Below are 26,621 nucleotides of genomic sequence, written 5' to 3'. Positions count from 1 at the left end.
GCTACCACAAATAAGTTTTCATATATTCACTTGAAAGAAAGAAAAAGTTAAAATAAATGTTACTTTTACAATTAATTTTGAAACATCAACACTTAAATTTTCATAAATCACATGTAAGCAGGAAATTTTAAATCTTGGGGAGGGGGACACTGGGCTGCATGAAGAAGATTTTGTAATCTTCTGGCTGACAATCTGATGGCTCCAAATCCATCTGCCAAGAAGCAGAGTTACTTGGCTAGCATACTCTCACTTGTACACTTGCATCAGATTAAGGCTTTCATGCCAGGAATCTTTTTTTTTTTTCCTGGTGTACTGGCCACTGCCAGAAATGGACCCAATGAATCCACCACTGCTAAGGAGTTAAGCATCTGAGATTTAATTTAACAGTTTCAGCTTTATTAAGCTGTCACAGAGCGGCCCCACTTTGATAACAGTAGCTGCTCCAATTATGGCTTGGTTTAGGGTTGACAAGTATAATGATTCATTCGTGGCACATGAGAAGCAATAAAAGGTTGTTTTGCATTACAGCTTTAAAAATGTGGGCATTTTTTTCATTTAATTTGTCACTTAGCTTTTGCTAAGAGGACATTTAAATTGCAGTAAAAGGCAAATGGGGCTTTTAGTTTAAATGTAATCCCCATATTTAAATGATCTGTAATGGCGCGGTGTTGGAGTGGGAACACTATTGTCTCACAGTGGGTCCTGATGGTGACATGTGACATTTGTATTCAGGTCCTGTATTATCCATGTGGCTAAAGGGCTTCCAATTTCATTTCACAGCCAGAAGCCTGCAGAAAACACCAATTAACTTGCAGATCCCATTTGCCGACAAAACTCAGCCTCTTCTCAATGTCTGGCATCTGGCAGTGCTCAGCATTTAATTCCAAAGCAGAGCCTTGAAGCAATGTGAGCTCTGTGTAGGGGCACAAAGTCAAATTGCCCCATTTTATTAAGAAGCAAAAGCCTTTCCTTTTGTAGTCCAGAAGCAACTTTTAGTTAATTTTTTGGTGAATGAATATTAAGATGTGATACTTACTGTTACTTCTACGTGAGATTCTTCACAGAATTTAGACCCCATTAAAATGGCAAGTGACCTCTGCTTGCCATCAGAGTACATAGGAGAATTTCTAGCAGTCTAGTAATGATGGGGTGGTGGGTGGGGGGCACACAGGACAAGAGGTTGTGGTCTTTATGCTGGACTGAAATAAAAGAATTTGTATAAAGCCTGGTCCTTAATTAGAAAGTAGTCCATAAGAGGGCATAACTAGAATCAGCTGGTGGAAACTTCCACCTAATAAAAATTTATACTTCTGATTGAGGGTTAAGGTATGTAATTTTCAAAACCCACTTGGAAAAGTGAAATTTGACCATGAATTAAATGTGAACACTGCAAATTTTATTTGACTGTACCACCAGTACCTTTTTTGGTAACCAAAAAATTTAGTTGCTATTTTCTTCCTAACCAGTCATTTGTAATTCTAAGTTTCTCTAAGTACCAAAGCTCTGTAAAATTGCATTCATTTAATATTAATTCAATAATTTTTCCTTAAATGATCACCTTCATTATAGTTTTCTTAATGCTAATCCTGTTTACTTTATAAACCATCTAACCAATCTAGTCTGTACTACAGAGTTACAAAACTGAAAAAGATTTACTTGAAAAGTAAAACATTCAGGATTTTATGAAAATATTTATTTAAACCATGCATTATACTTGTGTTCTCTAACCACCACACTGTGTCCCCAAACATCATTCTAATACATGGAAACTATCTATTGTAGTTAGATTGATTTACATTTTGATTGGGGGAAAGGGCATTACTATTATTTCAGGAGACTCAAAGAAAGCAGCAAGATTAAGTTATTACAAGATACTTAAGAAAATTTCCAGGGAAAAAGTCAACAAATATCTAATAGTTCACAAGTAGTGAACTTGTCCACAGCCAACTCCTGAACGTATATCCTATTAATAGGAAAAAGGAAATACTGGTGTCAAATCCTTTACCAACTTGCTGCATAACCCTAGATTATACAGTGTCATGTTTGAAGTCTCCTAACCTCTCTGGACTTGTTTCCTTATCTGTAAAACAGCTAATCTCAAATACCCCTTCCGATTATGATCATTTGGTATCTTCACAGACGATAGCATCTTTTGGTTTAGACTACACCTGGGATCAATCAGCATGATGTGGTCCATCATTAGTCAAGAAAAATTTCACTGAGACTAGGATCTTCTAGTAAATATAGACAACATTACTTCTCATAAAATTAATACAGGCACTGATATATTTGTCAAAATTTCAGGTGTAACTTATAGATTTCTTAATAAAAAGACAAGATAACGAACACATCATTCATTATTTCCCTAGCGGTGAACATTGGGTACCAAGACTCATCCAAACAAAATTCCCAGTATTCTTTTAATGAACATGACTAGTGGATTTCTCATTTTTTTGAACACTTGCTATATTTGTATTTTTAACCACCAGGAACTTAGGAAGCAATAAATATTAGAATTTGCTGTATTTTTCCATTCTGAGGATCAACAGTTCATTTAAATCTATAGTAGCCAAAAATAAAATGAATATCCAAACTAATTTCAACAATTCCACTGTGGGGAGAAGGGGGAAGACTAAATTTTAGCTGAATTGATTACAATATTAATCTAGAAATAAATAGCCAGCTCTACCATATAAAACTGCTATTTTAAAATGATACAGCTTTTTTTTTTACCCCCCAAATACTTAAAGGGAGATTCCTGCACTTAACTTTCCTTGAGATCAGGCAATTCCCCCAAAACTCTGCCAAGGTCGTTTTCTGTAAATGCCAGCCCAAGTTCTAAATCCTCCTATGCTTCTAACCTATATATTGGCAACATGTTCCATGTATGAGCAGCTCTCTCTTCAGCAATACTACGACCATGTTCTTGAAACATCTGACTATGGTATTTATCCATATGCAAATCAATGGTAATTTGTCGGGAAACATGCTTACCCAGCTCATCCCAGAGCTGCCTGTATTTGTCAGTCATTGCAGTGCCTTGTTGTCGCCAAAGTGACAGGCGAGGGTCAGCCATGAATTGCTCCGTTATCAAGGTCAACATGCGGGCCCCATTGGAGTCCCTCATCTTTAACATCTCCCGCACCTAGTGGGGAAAAACAGACCTTTGGAAAATTGTTCAAAACAAAAACACAACAAAATCCCACAGCAACACAAGAGACAAACCACCACTTTTCTCTGTTTCTCTCTCTGTGTGTGTGTGTGTGTGTGTGTGTGTGTGTGTGTGTGTGTGGTGGGGGATGGGCAGGAGGAGTCAAGCCTTCACACCAGCCCTCTTAAGCAAACAAAATATATAATTTAAAACCATTCCCTACTCTAAATAGCAATTTAATCAAAGAAATGCCCATTCATTATTTTGAATTACATTTTAGAATCCGTATGAAGAAAAAATGCTCTCAATTCCAAAAATGTTCTGGTTGGGTCTTACACACTGATTAAGGTGAGTAAATCGTGTTTCTTGTGTCCAGTAGAAACTTCCTCTTTTTTTTGAGACGGAGTCTCGCTCCGTCGCCCAGGCTGGAATGCAGTGGCCGGATCTCAGCTCACTGCAAGCTCCGCCTCCCGGGTTTACGCCATTCTCCTGCCTCAGCCTCCCTAGTAGCTGGGACTACAGGCGCCCGCCACCTCGCCCGGCTAATTTTTCTTGTATTTTTTAGTAGAGACGGGGTTTCACCGTGTTAGCCAGGATGGTCTCGATCTCCTGACCTCGTGATCCACCCGTCTCGGCCTCCCAAAGTGCTGAGATTACAGGCTTGAGCCACCGTGCCCTTCGGAAACTTTCTTTACCAGTTCTCCTTCAAATTATCTCTCTTATCTAAACCAAGTACACTTTGTGATTCAAGATTACACTCCAACAAAGTAGGCATTCATGCTTTGACAAACCACAGAAGTAAAATCTGGCACTGGGAACAGGTATCTGAACCTACCTAGTTTACCAAAACAGGTTTAAGCAAGGTGCTGCTGTTTCCTTGCATAAAATGAGATGCCATAATTTTAGTAAGATGCCATAACTTTGCTAGCCTAAAGAAATACAATACCAAAACAAACATGACAAAAATGGAGCATCTTCCTGACTCTCCCACTGATTATACTTACCATCAGAAAAGCAGAGCCTAATGCAGAGTCCACTGAGAACTCAAGAAATATTCTAAGTAGATCTGATAATGTGTATAATAATAACACTTGGCCTTTAGTTTTTTTAGGAACAGCTTTGTTGAGACATAATTCATATATCATACAATTCACAATTTAAACTGTACAATTCAAAGGTTTTTAGTATATTCACAGTTGTGCAAGTCCTTCAATTTTTGAGATAAATTAGTACTTGCATAACGATTCTCTCTCACTTAAGTTTTTTTTATATAAAGAGCAGCAGCATACTTCTATTGCAATGGTAAAAGAAAATTGACAGAGCTGTTAAGTTCAAGAACTCTCTTGCTCTATATGGGTGATCCACAAAGCAGAATAATAACCACAGATCTAATAAGTTAACTTTGCCTCTCAAGTTGGAACTTTAAGCTTTGTCCATTACTCTTGTGCTACATTTCCCAAATAAAAGAAAAGAAAAAAGAAACACAAGGGTAAACCTCTCTGCAGGAAGCCCTAAATGAATCCATCCACTCCAAAAATGTGTACTCTTAAGTATTCAATAAGTAAGAATCTCAGCTGTAATTTCCCTGTAAGAAATTACTGGAGCAAGGTCACGAGCAGTAGAAAAGGTGGGGTGGTTGATCCTTCTTTCAGGACTCTCTCTATGTGAAAGGCAAGGAAAGGAGAAAACAGTAGATCCTCAATAAAGCAGCCCAAATCTAAAATAGATCCTGCCTGATGTCTGTACCCTCAAGAAATGGAACTTCCTCACCAACTTTAGAATTTGAGCTTTATAAATAACTCAAAAGCACTTCTACCCTGAATCACAAAGGTTGTGCTTCCAGGAGCGTTACTTCAGTATTCCTATAAAGGAGTTTGTTCCTAATATCAAAGTACTAAAAACTCATTAACAGGTGAAGATGGATGAAGCAAAGGAGTTGCCATTTTTTGGATACAATGTTAAAGAGTTTTACATTTATACTTACTGTTTAATTTTCACAACCACTATGTAAAATAGGCCAGATTATAATCCCCATTTTATTAATTATAAGACCAAGCCTCAGAGAGGTAAAATAATTTGCCCAATGGACAAGGGGAACAGCTTGGATCAGAACCTGTATCTGTCTTAACTTCAAGTTATGCTAATTCCAAAATTAGAGGTTGCTATTACTTCACATGGCATACATAATGTATATATAATATACAGGGATAAAAAGAACAACTGCAGATCAGTCTAATAATACATCTTTCAAACTGTTTCTAACATAAGAATATATGAAATACTTCCTGTGCATCTAAATATACTAAACCTTTTACATTATTAGTATTGTGGATTTGATTTAATGTTTATTTTTTTCTGGTAGATTTCTAACCTATTATGCAGCAACAGCAATGAAAATAAACACTTTACTCTTAAGTATATAAAACAGAACTCTCTGTGTAACCAGCACTCATGTACATCTATAGCTTAATGGTAATTAATTTGCAGACTGTTGACACGGAGGCATGACATGAGTTTGAAGTGCCTGTGAATCACCAAAGAATGCTTAAATCATGTGTAAAGTAGTATTAGAGTTAAATGTATTTTACTGTAATCTAATTCTGGGGAAATTGTCAATCTACATATGGTATACAGGATAAATCTTTATAAGCATGGTATTGATTAAGCAGAATACACTATTCCTGGCCATACCCAGTAACAGGGTTTACTCTAATTCTTTTGAACTAAAAAAAAAAAAAAAAAAACCTTCAATTATAACAAGTATTAGAGAAGATATTCAACAAAAGCATCAATGAACAGTTATCTGTTCCCTTAAAACCAACTTTAATACATTAATCATAATGATGACTATACCCCCCAATGAAAATATACTGATTTAATATTATTCAAAAAGCATTTTATTCAGTATTTACAAATCTGTGTATGATACTGAAACTTCTGTATAAAGCAAAACACACAGCTTCCGCTCACAAGGAACTTATGACCAAGATAATTTAAATTCTTGAGACATCAATTTTTAATGATGGAGATGAACAGCAGACAGCATCATTTAACACGATTATCACAATGATTTTAGGAAATATGTTATTATTAACTAATTTTCTAGATGAGAAAATTAACAAATAATTTGCCAAGGTTTATAAACTTAGAAAGATCTAGAACTTGGATTTAAACTGAGATCTATCTGACTCTAAAACTCAAGCTCTTGAAATTAACTTATAGATACTGACATTATTAAACTAAATAATTAAAGCACATTTTAGGGATTATAAAACTATGTTCTCTTGGGAAAATCAACTAGAAAGGGAAAAACTTGAAAAAATGGCATTTTGAATAACATTGTTAATTATTTTGCTTTTATTATTGTAAGAGGTTTTTCAAAACTGTATAAATTATCACCATTTTATTGATAGGAACTGAGAGAGACAAAAATGTCCCACATCTTGTCTAAGATCACCTAAGGGGAAAAAAAGCTTGCATTACAATACAAAAGTTTCTATTGGTCAACTAACTTAGACCCTGTTCTTTAATTTTCAAAAGAGACTTTATCCTATTGTAGACATGATCATATTTAGATAGTCCCTATATATGTATATATTTAGAATATTTCTTTAGAAATAGACAATCATACCTTTGCAAAGAGCAAATTAAGCTGCTTCCCTGATCCGTGGTACCCGCCCTGGGAAAGGAACAGTTTAACCTGTTCTTGAACCTGCTCTTCATCTAAGTGCCAGCAGTTTTCATCATCTATACTAGCACCTGCTGTTGGATCGGGAGCACCTAGAAATAGAAAGAAAAATAATAACACACAGGCTAGATAAAAACTCTGTGCTAGAAGGATTAAGACTCTTTTTGCCTACTTTTTAATTCAATCTCAATTTCAATTATACATACAAATTTATGACAAAGTAAATACAAGGATCACTCTCATTTCCAGAACTCTCCTGATTTGTGCTAAGCCAAATGCAGATTACTTTAGAACTGAGATATTCCTATTTTTTAGGTTCAGAGACTATTATCTCTGGAGATGAGTTTATAGGTTCTCTAAAAAATCAAATTCACAAAAGTGTTTCATTGTAAATACATGATGTTTATAAAGCTGTGTAGGCCACGCTGGAAAAAATGTTTTTCAAAGACTTTAGAAAAATATGAGACAAGTTAACTCAGCAGAGTATTTCTCTCTTTACTATGTTAATTCAATAAGTTTTCACCATTATCTGCTGCTGTATAAACTACATGCTGACATAAGTCTTTAGTTGCAGAAAACCGCAGATTAAAAAGGGAAATCAAGCCACATGGGAACAGGCAGTGCAGCTGTTGTATTAAACCAGGTTGTAGTATCACCTTGCCAAACTGCATAAATATTTTATTCCTGAAGTACACACAAAGATAACAGCTATGTAATAAGCCCTGTGTGTAAAGACTACCTTAGAAATTTAAAAACTACCCAGATATTTAGGCAGGTAGGTTGTTTCATTATTTGCCAATAAAATAAAATGGTATTTTAAGGTCTAAGTTTCAAAAGTAATATATAAAAAATTTAGATCTAAAAATCATTCATCCTCAGTGTTTCATCTGCTTATCAACCCTTTAAAAAAATACATCTGTAGGTGTGGTTTTGTATTACTTTTCCTGTCTTCTAATAATCTAAAGCAGACTCAATTAACCAAAGAAATAATCACTAGCATCTGCTTAGAACCAGGGTCTACTAGTCCCTAGTAGAGGAAGGCAGTGGGTCCCTGAGCCTGCCTGCAAAAGTATATGTTCATTCATTCATTCAGCCAGTCAACACATTTACTGAGTGCCTGACTCAGTGCCAGCCTCTCTGCTAGACTTGGGGATAGAATAGTGTACAAAATAGACAGAATTCCTGTCCTCACTGAATCTATAACCTAGTTCAGAGGCTTTCAAATTTTGCTGAACAAGACCCCACAATAAGAAATATATTTTACATCATGCCTAATATGTTTATGTGTCTGTGTGTTTACATAATTAATCTGCAAAAATTTGATGAAAGAAAGTGTCCTTACTATAAGCAGAGGCTCAATATTTTCTACTCTATTTCATTTTTTAAAGATGGCTTGTCACAATTTTTAAAACTGATTTTACAACCTATAACGGGGTGGCCACCCACTATTTGAAAAACACTTTTTTAGGTTTTTGAGATAAATATCAATCTAATAATCATATATACAAACGTATAATAAATGGTAATAACTGCTCAGAGGAACAGGGCAGGGTGATGGAAGACTATCATTAGAGAATTCTGGCTTTGGATTGCTATGGTAAGCATACCTTGATGAAATGGCACTGAGGTGAGACCTGCCTTAAGTGGATTAAAAGCTAATTAAAAATGAACTAAAGGTCAGGAAAGGAGGGAAGGGTCTGCATGTGAGAAGAACTTGAGCATAACCCTTAGGCAGGAAAAAACATGGTGCATGGAAGAAATAAAAGGCACTCTATGCAACCCAAGGATAGAAGATGAGAGGAAGAGTAATACAAGATAATCCTCGAGAAAAGAAGCAGGGTCAACTGAGTGGCTTGGTTGGTGAGGAGCTTAGTTTTTTTCCCTGAGAGTAATGAATGGGAATTCATGACAAGTTACCAAAATGGAAGAAAGAAAAACTCTAAATAATAAAAGATGTTTTGTCCTGATATGCATCAGTTTCAACATTCCTACCAAGAAATATTATGCAGCCATAAAAATGAATGTGGAGCTTCTCTATGCATTACAATGGAAAGATATCCAGGACATACTGTTGATTGAAAAAAAATCAAGGAGAATAAAAATATACACAGTATACCACTTTTCAGGCAATTAATGATGTTTATACTAGATAGACTAACCAAGAAAAGGAGAAGAACCAAATAAATAAAATCAGAAATGAAAACAGAGGCATTAAAATTGATACCACAGAAATAAAGAAGATGATCAGAGACCTATTATGAACAACTATATGCCCCAAAACTAGAAAACCTAGAAGAAACAGAAAAGCCTGAGCAGACCAGTAATGAGTAGCAAGACTGAATCAGTAATAAAGAATCTCTCAGTAAAGAAAAGCCCAGGATCAGATGGATTTACAGCCTAATTTTACCAAACGTAGGAAGAACTAATACGAATTGTCTTGAAACTGTTCCAAAAAATCAGAAGACAGAATCCTCCCTAACTCATTATACAAGGCTAATGTCAGTATGGTACCAAAACTAGACAAGGACACAAGCCAAAAAGAAAACTACAGACCAACATCCATGATGAACACAGACATAAAACTCTTTAAATACTAGCAAATCCAATCCAACAGTGTGTCAGAAAGATTATACAGCATGATCAAATGGATTTTACACCAGGGATGCAAGGATTGTTCAACATGCAAATCAAGAAATATGATACCAGAATAAAGAACAAAAAACATATGATTATCTCAATAGACACAGAAAAAGCATTTGTAAAATGCAGCATCTTGTCATGATAAAAAATTCTCAGCAAACTAGGCATAAAAGGAACATATCCCAAAATAATAAAGGCCATATACGAAATACCCACAGTCAACATCATACTGAATGGGGAAAGGTTGAAAGCATTCTAAGAACTGGAACAAGACAAGAATGCCCATTTTCACCACTCATATTCAACATAATGCTGGAAGTCCTAGTCAGAGTAATCAGTCACGAGAAGTAAATAAAAGGCATCCAAATTGGAAAAGAAGTCATCAAATTATCCCTGTTCACGGATCATACATTCTTCCATCTAGAAAAACGTGAAGACTCCACCAAAAAGTGATTCAATTTGATAAACGAATTCAGTAAAGTTGCAGGATGCAAAATCAACATACAAAAAGTGTGTTTCTATATGCCAATAACAATCTACCTAAGAACCAAATCCTACTTACAATAAGTACCAAATAACAAAATAAAATACTTAAGAATATATTTAACCAAGGAGGTAAAATGTTTCTACAAAAAAACTGTAAAACAGTGATGAATGAAATTAAAGATGACACAAATGGAAAAATATCCCATACTCATGGATCAGAAGTATTAATATAAGTAAGATGACCCTATTGCCCAAAGCAATCCACAGATTCAAAGCAATCCTTATCCAAATATTGACATTTTTCACAGAATTAGAACAAACAATCCTAAAATTCATATGGAACAGAAGAAAGAGCCCAAATAGCCAAAGCAATCCAAATAAATAAAAAGAACAAAGCTGAAGCATCATATTACCTGGCTGCAAATTATATTACAAGTCTATAGTAACCAAAACAGCCTGGTGCTAGTATAAAAATAGACACATAGACCAATGAAACATAACAGAGAACTCAGAAATAAAGCCACACATTTACAACCAACTGATGTTCCACAAAATTCACAAGAATATACACTAGGGAAAGGACACCCTTTTCAATAAATGGTGTCCTTTTTGGAAATAAATTTCAAAAAATTGCATAGCCACATGCAGAAGACCAAAGTTGGACTCCTTTGTCTCATCATAAAATGTAAGACCTGTAACTATAAAAATACTAGAAGAAAACCTAGGGAAAATTCTCCTGGACGCTGGTCTAGGCAAAGCATTTATGACAAAGACCTCAAAAGCACAGAAACAAAAATAGAGAAATGGGACGTAATGAAACTAAAAAGCTTCTGTACAGCAAAGGAAATAACAGAGTGTAGAGATAACCTGCAGAATGGAAGAAAATATTTGCAAACTATTCACCTGACAAGGAACAAAATCCAGAATTTACAAGGAAATCAAACAACTCAACAACAACAACAACAAAGCCCACAAATAATCCCATTAAAAAGTGAGCAAAGGACATGAGACATTTTTCAAAAGAAGACCATCACTAACCATGAGACAAGTGCAAGTCAAAACCACAATGAGATATCATCTTAAACCAGTCAGAATTGCTATTATTAAAAAGACAGAAAATAACAGATGTTGATGAAGATGTGGAGAAAACAGAGCTCTTATACACAGTTGGTGAGAATATAAATTAGTATAACATCTACGGAAAACAGTATGGAGATTTCTCAAATAACTAAAAATAGAACTACCATTCCATCCAGCAATCCCACTACTGGGTATCTACCCAGAGGAAAAGAAAACATTATATGAAAAACACCTGCACTCCTATGTTATATCACAGCATTTTTCATGACAGCAAAGATATGGAATCAATCTAAGTGTCTATCAATGAATGATGCGGTACAGATACACAATGAAATACTATTTGGCCATAAAAAAAAAAAAAAAAGAATGAAATCACATCCATGCAGCACCAAAGATGGAACAAGATGCCATTATATTAAGTGAAACAAATCAGACACAGAAAGACAAATACCACATATTCTCACTGGTAAGTGGCAGCTTATGTACAGAAGGGCATGGAGTGTGTGGAATGATAGACAATGAAGACTTGGAAGAGTTGGGGGGTGGGTGACGAGAAATTACTTAATGGGTACAATGTACATTATTCAGGTGATGGATGTCCTAAAGCCCAGACGACACACCACCATGAAATCTATGCATGGAACAAAATTACTCTTGTACCTCAAAATTTATACAAATAAAAATGATAATAAACAAAATACACATAAATAAATAATGAGGTTTATAAAAGAGCTTACATATTAGTATCTCCTTATATATGCATAAAATATTTTGGAAGGACATTTGAAAGAGTACAGGTAACCTAGTTACATGGGGGAAGGAGACATCATTTAAAATTATGGAACCATGTGAATATATTTATGTATAAAAAAAATAACTTTATCTGAAATATGGGGGAAGAATTGAGGGGCAAAAATACATACTGCTATTCTGATGGTGTGCATACAGGATGATGATAGTTGCTTGAAAAACAGCAATGAGAGCAGAAATGGAGAGGCTGACAGGATTTCATAAATGCAACAAGAACTTGGTGAATAAGTGGATATGTGTAGTATGGGAGATGAGCAGATAGAGAGAGACATGAGTTTCTGGATTAAACAACCATATGGAATACTGGAAAACTCACTGACACACAGACCACCAGAGAAGAACAAGGTTTGGGAGTCAGGAGGGGCAGCGTTTAGGTCATGAGCTTAGTTTTAGATGTGAATTTGACATACCCTTGAGACAGTGGAGAAGAGGGAAGAGGATTTCAAGGAGGAAGCTGGATATACTATGGGAAACAGTAAACTGTTTAAGAGCATCTAGGACCAAATCCTAAAGAAGGCCAACATTTAAAGGCTGCATAAGTAAATGAGCAAGGATGACAAAGGAAATAAGTGGCCTCTTAGGAAGATTGGAGAGACCAACTCTTCCAGAAAGAGAAAGTCATTCCAAGTAGGGACTGGACAAGTACGTAGAAGTGAAGCTCCATGAGAGCAAGAATTGTATCTGCCCTGCTTACCACTGCTTCCTAACACCCAGCCACTATCAGAAGATCAAGTACTGGGAGGAAGGGGGAAAGAGGGACGGAGAAAGGCACATATACATTTTCTCCCCTGGAAAAAGAATTCTTAGTTAAAAGGTTAAGAACCACTATAAAGCATCTTCATAAACATTATCTCATTTTCTCCTCACAATGTCCCCTGGAGGCGAGTATAGATCATGATCCCCATTCTACAGGAGAAATGGGTTCCAATTGGTTATGACTTGTACACAGCCACACTGCTAAATCCAGTCTCCAGGTTCTTTTTTCTGCCGATGAACATATTCTAGGATCCTAGAGCTAATGTTGAGCCCCGAGGTCATCAAGGGAGGGGCTGTCAACCCTAAAGCAAATAAATATTTAAGGAAGGGTACTGGTATGTTTGTAGGCATTTGTTAGCATGCCTCTTTTTTACAGAAAGCTTTAAGGACACACAATGATGTGAAGTTAACTACTAGGTCTATAACTGTATCCCACAGAAATTCAGAGACCCTAATCCATCCCATCTTTTTGATTCTACAGACACACACACACACACACACACACACCCTTGCACAAAATACCTATAGATTCTTTACATAAATGCCTCAAAAGAGATTTTCCAAACAACTATTGAATCTTGACTTTTATTTTTAAATTCTTCCCAACATCCTCCTTGGAAATCTGACACATCCCTCCTTATCCTCTTCATGGGGAAACTCTAATTAGCTACTGACCATCCATTTCCACTGGTCCTTCTGATAAACTGAGCTAAACAATAGAATCTTCCATCTCGAAAAACATCTAGCCTCACAGTGGTTACTTCTCCCAATTTTTGTTATTTTTTAAGTTGTTCTCTATGGGCACCAAGGGCCAAAATCCACAAGGAGACCTGCCCCAGAACTACTTGGATGGGGGCTGACTGCTGTGGCACGACTGAAGACATTTCAGCTGCTTGGGTCATACCCATGTCAGACTTGGGGGTCTGATTTGCCACAGAAATAGCCAAATATTTTAAGTAGATCTGAATTTGGTGCCGTCTTCTGTGGCCTGCTTAAATTGGCAAAGGGGTCACCATTCAGATACCCCCCAAAAACTTCAGAATATACTCCACTTACTTTTTTTTCACGCCAATAGTGTGTTGCAGGAAGTCAGGGACCCCGAATGGAGGGACCGGCTGGAGCCGCAGCAGAGGAACATAAATTGTGAAGATTTCATGGACATTTATCAGTTCCCAAATAATACTTTTATAATTTCTTATGCCTGGTCTTTACTTTAATCTCTTAATCCTGTTATCTTCATAAGCTGAGGATATACATCACCTCAGGACCACTGTGATAATTGTGCTAACTGTACAAATTGATTGTAAAACGTGTGTTTGAACAATATGAAATCAGTGCACCTTGAAAAAGAACAGAATAACAGAAAATTTTAGGGAACAAGGAAACACAATCATAAGGTCTGACTGCCTGCAGGGTCGGGCAAAAAGAGCCATATTTTTTTTTCTTGCAGAGAGCCTATAAACGGACGTGCAAGTAGGAGAGATATCGCTAAATTCTTTTCTGAGCAAGGAATATTAATATTAATACCCTGGGAAAGGAATGCATTCCTGGGGGAAGGTCTATAAATGGCCACCCAGATGTCTGGGAACGTCTGTCTTATGTGGTTGAGATAAGGACTGAGATATGCCCTGGTCTGCTGCAGTGCCCTTACGTTTACTAGGGAGGGGAGAAACTCCACCACCATAGTTAATTTGTGGTCAGCCGGTTCTCTGCTCTCAAACCCTGTTTTTTGTTGTTTAAGATCTTTATCAAGACAATACGGGCACCGCTGAACATAGACCCTTATCAGTAGTTCTGCTTTTGCCCTTTACCTTGTGATCTTTTTTGCACCCTTATCAGTGGTTTTGCTTTTTCCCTTTGTCCTGTTCCCTCAGAAACATGTGATCTTTGTTAGACCCTTATTAGTAGTTCTGCTTTTTGCCTTTTGAAGCATGTGATCTTCGTACCTACTCCCTGTTTTACACCCCCTCCCCTTTTGAAACCCTTAATAAAAAACTTGCTGGTTTGAGGCTCAGGTGGGCATCACAGTTCTACCACTATGTGATGTCACTCCCGGCGGCCCACCTGTAAAATTCCTCTCTTTGTACTCTTTATTTCTCAGTCGCCTGACATTTATGGAAAATAGAAAGAAAATACGTTGAAATATTGGGGGCGGGTTCCCCCAATAATAGTGAAAAGTGATAGAAGAATACAGAAATTACTCTTGACTTAAATTACACAATGTATATTTTTCCTTAAAATTGGATAGATTTTAAAAACACCATATATATATATATATATACACATATATATATATGTGGGTTTTTTTTGTTTTTTTTGGTTTTTTTTGAGACAGAGTCTCGCTCTGTTGCCCAGGCTGGAGTGCAGTGGTGTGATCTCGGCTCACTGCAAACTCCACCTCTTGGGTTCACACCATTCTCCTGCCTCAGCCTCCTGAGTAGCTGGGACTACAGGCACTCACCACCACACCCGGCTAATTTTTTTTTTTTTTTTTTAGTATTTTTTAGTGGAGACGGGGTTTCATCCTGTTAGCCAGGATGGTCTCGATCTCCTGACCTTGTGATCTGCCCACTTCAGCCTCCCAAAGTGCTGGGATTACAGGCGTGAGCCACCGTGCCTGGACACTATTATATATTTTTAAAATATGATGGATTTTAAAATTGCTTTAATGGACAATTTACATACATACATACATACATACAGATTTTGGTTCAAGTGAAGAAAAATCTAATAGCAAATGTATAAATATATGAATTATGTTTTCTTAAGTTTTTAAGAAAATCTGAATACTTGTTCCCTCCAAAACTCGTATTGAAATTTAAACTCCAATGTGGCAGTATTGAAAGGTGGGGCCTTTTAAGAGGTGAATGGATCATGAGGGCTCTGCCCTCATGAATGTATTAATCCATTCTTGGATTAGTATATTAATGGCTTAATGGGTTATCATGGGAGGGAGCTGGTGTCTTTATAAGAGGAAGAGATACCTAAGCTAGCATGTTAGCATGCTCAGCTCCCTTACCACGCAAGGCCCTGTGCCCACAGTGTCCCCACCAGCAAGAAGGCTCCCACAAGATGCCGCCTCTCAACCTTGGACTTCTCAGTCTCAAGAACTGTAAGAAATAAATTCATTTTCTTTATAAATTACTCAATTTCTGGTATTCTGTTATAAGCAATCGAAAAATGAACTGATACATTAAGTTGGGGTTTTTATTTTTATTTTTTGGTAAGCTAGTATTAGAATTAACTTACTTCTTTACAGTACTGGGCAAGAAGGAAATGCACTGGGGGAAAAAAAATGGCCCAAAGTCTACACACTAGTTGAGAGGATGGATTAGAATTCAGAAGATTTCAGTTGTAGGCACTGTTTGGAAAAACTATGCATTTTCCAGCAAATAACTTAAGCTCTTCAGGCCTCCATTTCCTTAACTCTAAAATTCTATAATGTAAAGAAAAAAATTAACTAAGCAATAAAAATTAGAAATCTGCTCATGTGATATAGAAATCTTCCTGACTTACTCATAAGACTGCAAGCAAAGATAACTAGTAGGTAAATAAAACATAGATTCATTCTATATTTTAGGAATAAGACACGTACACTATACATAATAGACCAGGAAATTTAATGTCTACAACAATAATTTCCCCAAAAGTGCAAATTCATGTATTTAACACTAATGCTAAGTTTTAACTATTTTTATTATACTTTAAGTTCTGGGGTACATGTGCAGAACATGCACATAGGTATACACATGCCATGGTGGTTTGCCACACCCATCAACTCGTCATCTACATTAGGTATTTCTCCTAATGCTATCCCTCCCCTAGCCCCCCACACCCCACAAAACATCCCGGTGTGTGATGTTCCCCTCCCTGTGTCCATGTGTTCTCACTGTTCAACTCCCACTTATGAGTGAGAACATGCGGTATTTGGTTTTCTTTTCTTGTAGTTTTAACTATTTAAATCCTAACATGTCTTGATTACATGCATTACAATGTTGCCTAAGCCTTATATAAAATGTAAGATTTGCAAAATTTATGTCTACTTGTTAATGGCTGTCTATAATCAAAGACAAACCTCTCAGCATTTAGCTTTGAGAAGGGAATGCAAAAAGAAACATAACTCATGTATTTATATAGTTGCTATTAGATATTCCCCCCGTTGGGCAGGAACCAGAATCTGTATGTATGTAAATTAAATGGTCCATTAAAATGTTTTAAAGCCTATCATGTTTTTGCTCTTATTTATATTTATAATAATAAATGCTATAATATTTACAACTGTATAATTAATCTTTGTGGGCATTTTATTACTGAAGCTTAATTCTTCAGGCCTTCGGGGAAAGTCAAATTATCTGTTGGAAAAAAAAAGTAGAACAATTTGGTCTCTCATTCCCAGAGATGGATGTGTGAGAGTTTGATTTACCCGCCTACCTTGGTAATGTAATGTCACAGGCAGAAAGCAAAGGAGAATTCATGAATATGAAGGACTACTATCTAAGTCTTTGGCATCCCCTGTCTACTGCTTGATTTGGTTCTGATTTAGTTGTGATTTATCCCAACATCAAACTCTCTTGCCCCAATAGTTCTTTTGATAAGTAACGGCATATCAAAATGCCAGAGGCATATTGTGAAAAATAGATGCTGAGATACCACTTCAGACTCACTGATTCAGAATCTTTGCTGGGGATAAAAATGGTAGGAGCAGTAGAATTCTATCTGGAGAGAATGTTAAGCAGGGTGGCACATTCTAGATCTCAATAATTAAAAGTATTTATGATCCTGAGGCATCAGACAGACACCTCTCCAGTGCATCTAATAAAGCATATTTAAGCCATACTGAATGAGGTATCTGTCTCATGCCACGGATACAGTTACTTCTAGGTGTTAGATACCACCAAATCATTACGCAGATTTTAAACTGAGCTATGAAGACACGTTTATAACTGGCTTATGCTGTTTTTGGTGCATGGAGCTATTCACAGCTTTGACTTCCAATTGAAGACTTAATGCTTTATTTTATCTACTTTGCTGGAAAACAAATTCAAAACAAGAAAGAGCAAAGGTCTTTTGTTTACAAAGTTAACATCTTGCTAACACCGTGAAACCCCGCCTCTACTAAAAAAATACAAAAAAAACTAGCCGGGTGTGGTGGCCGGCGCCTGTAGTCCCAGCTACTCAGGAGGCTGAGGCAGGAGAATGGCGTGAACCCAGGGGGCAGAGCTTGCAGTGAGCCGAGATCGCGCCACTGCACTCCAGCCTGGGGCACAGATCAAGACTCTGTCTCAAAAAACAAAACAAAACAAAACAAAACAAAACAAAGTTAACATCTTCGTCTTAACTGTGACCCAACTGCCACAGTAACACCGTTTTCCAAATAATGCTTTTACATTTACATTTATGTAGCAGTGTCCCTGTTTGTTAAAATTAATTCGTCAAATTCAGCCTATCCAGGCAGAATTTAGGCAGCAGATGTCTACACTGCAGAGGTGATTAATTCAGCCTCTTTTGGGGACCTACAGAAGAAGGCCATCTCCTACAGTTTTAGGGTTTGCTGTTAAAGCTAGGAAACATTAAGTCGGTGGCTTACAAAGGTCTTGGTCGATCTGTCTTACAGGCAAAATCTGACACCAACCATTGGCATCGAGAGGGAAAAGGCAAGACAACAAACTTTAGTGACTCAGACTCAAAAAAATTTCTTTCTTTACAGCAGAGAAGAGAGAACTAGAAGACCTCTGAAAGATGATAACACTCAATAAACACACTCTTTAGATCTTTAGAAAAGATTTAAGTTTTATCCTGAATTAAAGTCTCCTTTCAAAGGGGTACTAATGCCTTTATTCCAATTTACAATTTTGTTATAGTTGAAACAGCCAGATCTTTCATCACCTTCCATCCTCTATGGTCACTCCACGTAATTCTACTGCCATAAAATAGTGTGGTGTCCTCTCCAGGAGCAATCAGAGGACAAGCCATTTTCCTGATTGTGGAGGCTAATGACACAGGAAGGCCTGATGTGCACCAGGTTCTGCTCCCCCAACAAGCCACCTTCCTTTCAGCTAAATGCCAAGGAAGTAAATAAGCAGCACTGCCATCAGCATATATCTCAGGGAACTCAAATAGACCTGTCAGGGTTTATGGCCCCTCCTCTATTATTTTCCTCTCTTCTGATTTTATTATTCATCTCTTATTATCATTTAATTTACTTCAGCAGTTCAATAGTATAGGTATTCATGTACAGAAATAATCATCTATTTTATATGGAAAAAAGCAATAAAGTATTTGTACATTCTCTAATGCTCATTAAAAACTGCAGAGTATAAACCCAGAGTGCTTTTCAGGTACATTATTTTCCATTACTTATCTAATAAATGTATTAATGATTACTCAGTACACAAATAAAGATATTTAAATGCAAAGTTCTCAGGAAGTCTTATTTTTACATAATTCAACTCTTCAGATTTATTAAAAGAGATCTACTATGTTTTCAGGCTTTAAGAATAGTTGACTCCAATTATTTTTAAAAGACTTAAAAAAAAAACTGGTTCACAAATATTTTCCTTAAATATTTACCACTGCCCTTGAGGACTCCTATCAACTGCCACATCACAATGATGACGGTAATAGCAGCTCACTTTTACTCCTTGACCATCCTGACCTTATAAAATGGGCAGTCTTCATTGTCCACATTTGACAACCAAGAAAACCGAGGCCTGAAGAGATTCAGTTACTTGCCCCTTGGTAACAAAGCTGGAAAGCAAAGGGCCAGTATTCTAACTTAAGTTGCCCAACTTCAAAGCTGAAACTCTTAAACACTCTGAATAGTTTTACAGTGGGAGGTATGAGAAACGCCACTGTGGGGGAGATGGGAATGATAAGCTCTTCTAGCCAAACGGGAGAGATCGGAGGCCAGCTCAATGAGAGAGGGATGGGCAAGGAAACTGATCACAGCTGGCAGCAATCTTTTTTAAATTATGAGGGTTGGGATGGTGTCAGAGATGACCAAAGAGTGTGAGGGAAGGCAAGATGTGGAGGCGAAGAGAGGATGAAGGGTATTGGGCTAAAAGTAACCTGGCTGTTTTTGCATTCCCCAACAAATTCCTCGTGGGCTAGAGATTTATAATTCCTCCTAATTAAGAGACATAAGTTCAAAGACGACTTCTTTGGCAATAAAGTGAAATGCAAAAACTTTTCATATTAAGAAAAAAAAAGGGATCACCTGTACATGATCATAGATTTTATCCGTTTTTTTAAAACACTTTTTTTTTTTTTTTTTTTGAGACAGAGTCCCGCCCTGTCACCCAGGCTGAAAGGCAGTGGTGTGATCTCGGCTCACTGCAATCTCCGCCTCCCAAGTTCAAGTGGTTCTCCTGCCTCAGCCTCCCAAGTAGTTGGGATTACAGGTGCACGCCGCCATGCCCAGCTAATTTTTGTATTTTTACTAGAGACAGGGTTTCACCATGTTGGCCAGGCTGGTCTTGAACTCCTGAGCTCAACTGATCCACTCACCTTAGCCTCCCAAAGTCCCAGGATTACAGGTATAATAAGCCACCAAGCCCAGCCTAAAAACATCCTTATAGAAACATCAAGTTTTACTTACAACTTAAGGGTAAAACTGGTAATTTTTGAAGGGAAGTTCAGCAGTACTTACAAAATTCAAAATGTATATATCATTTATTCTGGCATTTCTACTACTAAGAATCTATTACATCTATACAAATTCACACATACACACACACATTCACACATAAAGATGGTCACAGCAACAGTGTATATACAGGGAAAAATGCAAACAACATCCTCAAAGTCATTCAGTGAGTTAAAAGCTAAATATATCCATACTACAAATACTGTACTACAATTAAAACAGAACTACATAATAAGAGTACTAACATAAGATATTCATGACATATTAAGAGAAAAAAACTGAAGACTATTTTCTGAATTCTTTATTTTAAAACTTCATATATGTGTGCACATGTCTGCACATGTGTGTTCATGAGGAAAAATGTCTCAGAATATGAACCATGCTCTCCACAGTGCCTGCCTTGTGAGAATAAGGGTGGTTTTGGAGACTAAGGGAGCTGTTGGGAATGGGAAAAAAAATGAGGACTTGCCTTTTTAGATAGTTCAATACTACTACATGAATTCTTCTTTTATAAATTTTCTTTAAGTTTCACTCCACTGCACTTTAAAGATGGTATAGTGAAAGTGACTTGAACTATCTCCTACAGAATATATTTGCTAATTATACAGACCATCAGGAGACCATACCTTTGTTTTACCAACTGTCAACACCAGAATGTTCTATTATACAACAGAAAGGGTATGATACTAACAATCAAATTACCTCCCTAGGATACCTGCAAAAACTGGTTGCTAAGGCAAGCCCAATTACAATAAACACAACCATCCACAGGGAAATAAAAGGAAGGAAAATGTGACATGAGGCCTCCATCAGATGACTCCAGCTGTCACTCACTGGTAGATTTGGAACATAAAAGTGTACATGTCTTTAAAGAATAAATACCCACTTCCTACTAAAAACAAAACAGAATGAAAAATGACAGTCATACTTTTTGCTTAACATATATGAGTACTTATTACGTCTTAAGTATTGTGCTTACAGAAGCTATCAGGATACACAGGCCACAGTTTCAGCCTGATAAAGCTCACAATCAAATGAAAATGAAGAGCTATGCAATGAAGATGGGACTGCTGAATAGATTTGCTTGTTTGTTTGCTAATACCTGGGAGAGTCTGAATAGACTGATATACAACGTGGCCACGACACAAAGGCATTCAGAGGCAAGGTTAAGCAGGACAGGCAGACATGAATGGAATTCTTGGTCTTGGTTGTGTAAGAACCATGCTCAAACAAATTGAAATGGAAGAACAACACATGAATGCACGCCTGGGTGAAGCTACAGAAGGTACACCTTTGCAGTACAGAGCCTAGGTTCCTCCTATGCCTTTGTAGATAACCACCAGCAAAGACACAGAGCGGAAGAGATCTTAGATGTCATATGTCAACCCTCATCCAATATGTGAATAAATGCCTTCTACATTTGGCCAGCTGAGATGGCATCTCTAGGCACATGACAGGGAAGTGAGGGGTTGTCTGGGCTACTTTCAGGATTAGTCCAGGCCATGGGAATAAAAGGGCCACTGAAATGATCCTTTCCTTTTTTCCTCTATTCTCGGTTGCGGTCAAGGCCAGTTTCCCCTCAGACTGTCCTTCCTTGTGGTAATCTGCCCAGTACAGGCTAGCCCATAGGAAGATTAGTGTAAGAAAAGCCGTAGGAGAGAAAATAAAAGAGGAGGAAATATGTGCCAGAAAGTCAGGGGAAAGCAATCTGACCTCCAATTATAGTACTATCCATCCCTTTACCAGCTTCTCTCTTCTTAACTATGAGTACTTGTGGATACCCCAATGTGAAGTAAGGTCAGTTATCTTTTTTATAATTATCCATCATATGATTAAAATTATCCCAACACTGATAGAGAAGATTATGAGCATTTTAAATATGAGAAAAAATGGGTCCCATCCAAGGTCACACAGGTAATATGTAGTGGAGACAATACTGGATTCTAGGCCTCTAGATTTCAAGTTCAGTGTTCTGTCCCTACACCACAGTTTACCAATCTACAATACATCTACTTTAATAGGAAGCATAAAGGAAAGAAAAGACCAAGTTAATTAACTACAAGAGTGGGGTTAGCACTTGGAAATCTGTAAGTCTCTAGAAAAGTACTTAGCAAAGACACCAGCTTCTTTTTTAAAAATATGGACACTAGAAAGTTTTATTAGATTATAAAACCAAGAGCAAACAATTTTCCTTTAAAAATACAGAACTACAACTGGCAATCTCCTTGGTGGGCCATTAACATTAACTATCTTACAGCCTCTTTTAGAATGTAGTGGTTAATTTTATAATCTAATTAAAATTATGTGGGAAATTTTATGAAAACATATTGAAATGTAAAATGGTCTACTGACAAGGACTGAACTATTATGATGACAAACTATATTCCAACAACTTTCACTGAATCTGTGACCTTGGATAAGTCACTAAACTCATTCTCCTTGATTTCTTTATCTACAAACTACTGCAATTATAAAAATTGCAAGAATATTGCTCACAAGGAAATTGTGAAGAACAATGTGTGTGAAATAGGCTTGAAAAACTTTAATTCCCCAGGATAAACCTTTAAAAAAAATATTGCAAAATAATAAGAAAAACAACTACTAAGAACAACTACTAGGTTAAGTTCACAAGGGAAAGGGGAAAAACCTACTGTTAACAACATATTTTGTATTTACTCATAAATTATATATAATATGCCTTTCTTCCAAAAAAGATTTGGATAAGCTAAACCTTGTCTTTATGATGCCTACTAATCAAGTCTAAATCATATCTTAACTCTTTTATTTATGTGAGGTAAAAGTGATGCTTTTCCTCAGAGAAAAATTAAATCCTCCCAATATTCATGTTCAAGACTTTTGTCTCAAAGAAAAAGTGTATCCACAAAACCATGCAAGAAAGTACTGCTTTAGAAACAGATTTCTTAAAAGAGAGTGCCTTACATACAGATCTTTATAGGCAGGTGGGATCATGTTGTCAAGTAACTGCAATAACATTTTTTTTTTTTTTTTGTAAAACAGTTTTAATCCCACCCCCTATTAAGTCATTAACAATTAAAATAAGACCCTCCAGGGAGCAGATTTCCCATTTCATCACTTAAGGTCACCATGGCTTGCTTCCTACCTCTCTTTTTTACCACTTGTCAAACTAGAATGGAAGGCAGGAAGGCAGCTCATGTAATTGGTCCATTTCCAGGCTGAGAGCAAATTTGATGATAAATTAAGTGAAGAGAAAGCTGGCGGGATAAATTGCTCAAATTCACTGCTCTGGAGAAGCTGTTCCTATACACAAGTTACTAGGAAATCATATTGACTCTAAAGGTAACCTGCAATCTATCCTTGATAGGCTTTCCTATTTTAGAAACTATGAAAGAACTACATCATGTGAACACATTATCTCATCCAACTTTAGTTTACATTGTTTCATTAGTTCCATTATTTCAACACAGACTGAAAAATCTTTCTGATAAGAAACTTTAGGGGCTACCATCCTTCAAAACAATCAAGAGAAATGCAGAACAAGCAAATCATTACTGATGGAGGCTTTCGGTTTTACTAAAGCTCAAGAGAACAAAGTGATCCTAGCGGATTACATGACCTAAGGAAAAAAGGAGGGAAAGGAGAGAATGCATAAAAGTTTGAAGAAACAGTATATTCTGTTCTCCGCTTCCAATGTACAATTTAGTAAGAAGCCACAAACAGAGAACTCTCTAGGATGACCGTTAGCTGGCCTGAATTTTCACAAGGCAGCAAGATTTGAGGCAGATGATATGACAGAGCAGAAGCCTGCTTGAAAAAGTCCTTGAATACATGTGCTTTTGAAGGGCTGAAGGTACTTCTGTGGCAGCGTTGTTTACACTCCTGTTATTTAACATTGGCAGACTACCAAGTCAAACGCTTTACACACCTCATGATGGCTACTTTAGTAAAGCTGAGCCTGATATGGGGAATACTAGAAGAAATACAACTATGTGGATTTCCTCTGACAGAGAAACCACGCTAGAAGTATCTCACAGCACCAGGAGACTTGTAAAAGAATGTTCACAGCAGCCCCTTTCAAAACTAGGCCTATCAAAAGTGAACACAGACAAATAAATAGTAGTATTCTCATACTCAGAAGACTCTAGAGCTGTGCTGTCCAACGTGGCAGCCACTAGCCATATGTGGCTCTGAGCACTTGCAGTGTAGCTACCAGTGTTTTGAGCTATGTTGTGAGGTGTGTAACAGAAACCAGATTTCACAGACTTAACATGAAAAAAAGTAAAATAACAACATTTTTCTTGAACATTTACGAATATTATGATATGCGTTGGATCGATATTTTAGATATACTGAGTGAAAGAAAACATACTACCAAAATTAATTTTACTTGTTTCTTTTTCACTTCTTAAAATGTGGCTATTAAAATATTTAAAACTATGCATGTGGTTAATATTCTATTTCTATGGGAAGGTTCATGTTATATTTCTACTAGACAGTGCTTCACCAGATGAATAAATTACAGGTATGTGAAAAAATATGGGTAAATCTTAACATGATTCTGAGTGAAAGAAGTCAGGTAATACAAGAATCATACTGTATTATTCCATTTATACAAAGTTTAAAAACAGATAAAACTAAATCAATGTTTAATGATGTCAAAAACAACAAAACACAAACTGCAAAGGAAGTGATAACTATAAAACTAGGCAGTGGTTACTAAGGGGAAGAGAAAGGAACTTGTGACTGAAAGGGGGTACTTGGGGCCCTCTCAAGTGCTAAGAGCCATCTATTTCTTGACCTGGGTAATAGTTCACTTTGTTAATCTGCACATTCATATTATATGTACTTTTCTACATTTTTATATCTCGTAATTTTTAAAGTTTACAAAAAAGGACCTCAAACTGCTTTTTTGAAACATTTTTATTTGCTGTATCAACTAACCCACTAAGGAAAACCTAAAAGAATAGGGTTGAGAGACTAGTCCTAGATTTCAAATCAATATAAATAAAGAAATGTAACAACGTTAGGTCCCAGAGCTGTTTAGTCAAAACTGCATTACTTTTTTCAACATTTTTAAATATTTTTAAAATTATGTCCAAATGTTTTAAAAATACAAGCAACCTATGTTTTGACAACATTATTTATCTTATATTAATGTACTCTAGGAAATAAGTGGTACGTATATTTCTGAAAAGTTGCACGTATATATTCTTGTAAGTTGACATATTTGCACTGCATAAAATAAACACTCAATAAATGTGTTTACAAATAAATGAGAAAACATGTTCAATGTATAAAAGATTTAAAAGAAATCTTTTTGTATTTTCTTATACAAAATATTCACATTCCAAATTCTCTCTAAACAAGCTCTAATGTTTTTCTAAAAACAATTTATTTTCCTAATATGAGGCAACTGATCAGAAACTTTCCTGCACTGGAAAATAAATTTTAAAAGAAAATGAAAAAATTCACAATAGGCACAAGTCAGTGTATTGACAAGGGTGAATTAAATAAGTGCTCTGCATAACTAATATCTAGTACTTGATGAAATGTGACTAAATATAAAGGAAGTATAAGAACCAAGCTTTAACATGTATGATTTTTCTGAGCACAAAAGGCTTGGCACCTAACACAAAACACTTCAAAAGAAATGTTTTAGAATACGAATGTAAAAATCTCTTTTGACCAACTAAGAGCAATGCTGATGACCTATTTTACATTTAATTCATTTTTATGCAGAATAATTGAATTTATAAGTGAAAAAGGATCCAGAGAGGACATTTAAAGAGTCAATGTCTATACTCACCATGAACTTGGTTGATTTCTGAATTTTGGGAAAGAATTTCATCTGCTAATTTTTGAGCAGTTGGCAAAACTTCTGTGTGGTGCACTGTGATCAAATACTGTACAAACTTTTGCAGTTGGTCTCTATTCATTTGAAAGAGAGTCTCTGAAATGGGAAGATGCAGTTTGACCTGATCTGGCTTGCGGATGCGGTATAAAGACAGTGCCACAACATGGGCACAATAAAATATGTCCTTGTTTCCACAGCTGCAGGTCACTGAGGTAATCTTGCAACGATCAAAGCTGATGGCCACGTTGCAAACAGTTTCTGGCTCCGATTGTATTGCAGGTTCTGTCACTGTGCCGCTCAAGTGGAAACCTTGAGGGTGAAAGAAAGAAAGGGAGGGTTTAGCTTCTGCATTCACATGCCATGAAATGCTCTAATCCTTTGAAATGTGTGGGACTTGACAGCAGCAAGAAAAAAATATGACAGCCTTTATATTCAAGTAAAAACTTTCAGGCCAGTAACCACTACTAGCACCAGCACCTTACAGGTTAAAAAAAAATGGTATTCAACAGATATGCTAAAGTATTTTACACAA

At 36.5% G+C, this 26,621-nt stretch overlaps 1 protein-coding gene across 2 annotated transcripts in view; it reads right to left on the bottom strand.

Annotated features, from left to right (window-relative positions):
* Positions 1 to 26,621, bottom strand: part of ZSWIM6 (zinc finger SWIM-type containing 6) — a 223,983-nt gene that overhangs the window by 57,009 nt on the left and 140,353 nt on the right. For both annotated transcript variants that reach the window (XM_025388920.1, XM_025388919.1), the window contains 3 exons: positions 26,042 to 26,398; positions 6,783 to 6,931; positions 2,995 to 3,145 (listed from right to left, as the gene is read on the bottom strand). In XM_025388920.1, the coding sequence (XP_025244705.1) occupies positions 2,995 to 3,145; positions 6,783 to 6,931; positions 26,042 to 26,398 (657 nt within the window). The remainder of the gene's footprint in view (positions 1 to 2,994; positions 3,146 to 6,782; positions 6,932 to 26,041; positions 26,399 to 26,621) is intronic.

This window comes from Theropithecus gelada, chromosome 6 (genome assembly GCF_003255815.1).
Source record: "Theropithecus gelada isolate Dixy chromosome 6, Tgel_1.0, whole genome shotgun sequence".
NCBI classification, from domain to species: domain Eukaryota; kingdom Metazoa; phylum Chordata; class Mammalia; order Primates; family Cercopithecidae; genus Theropithecus; species Theropithecus gelada.
Note: the sequence above shows the minus strand (reverse complement) of the source record. Positions and strands in the feature narration are given on the sequence as shown.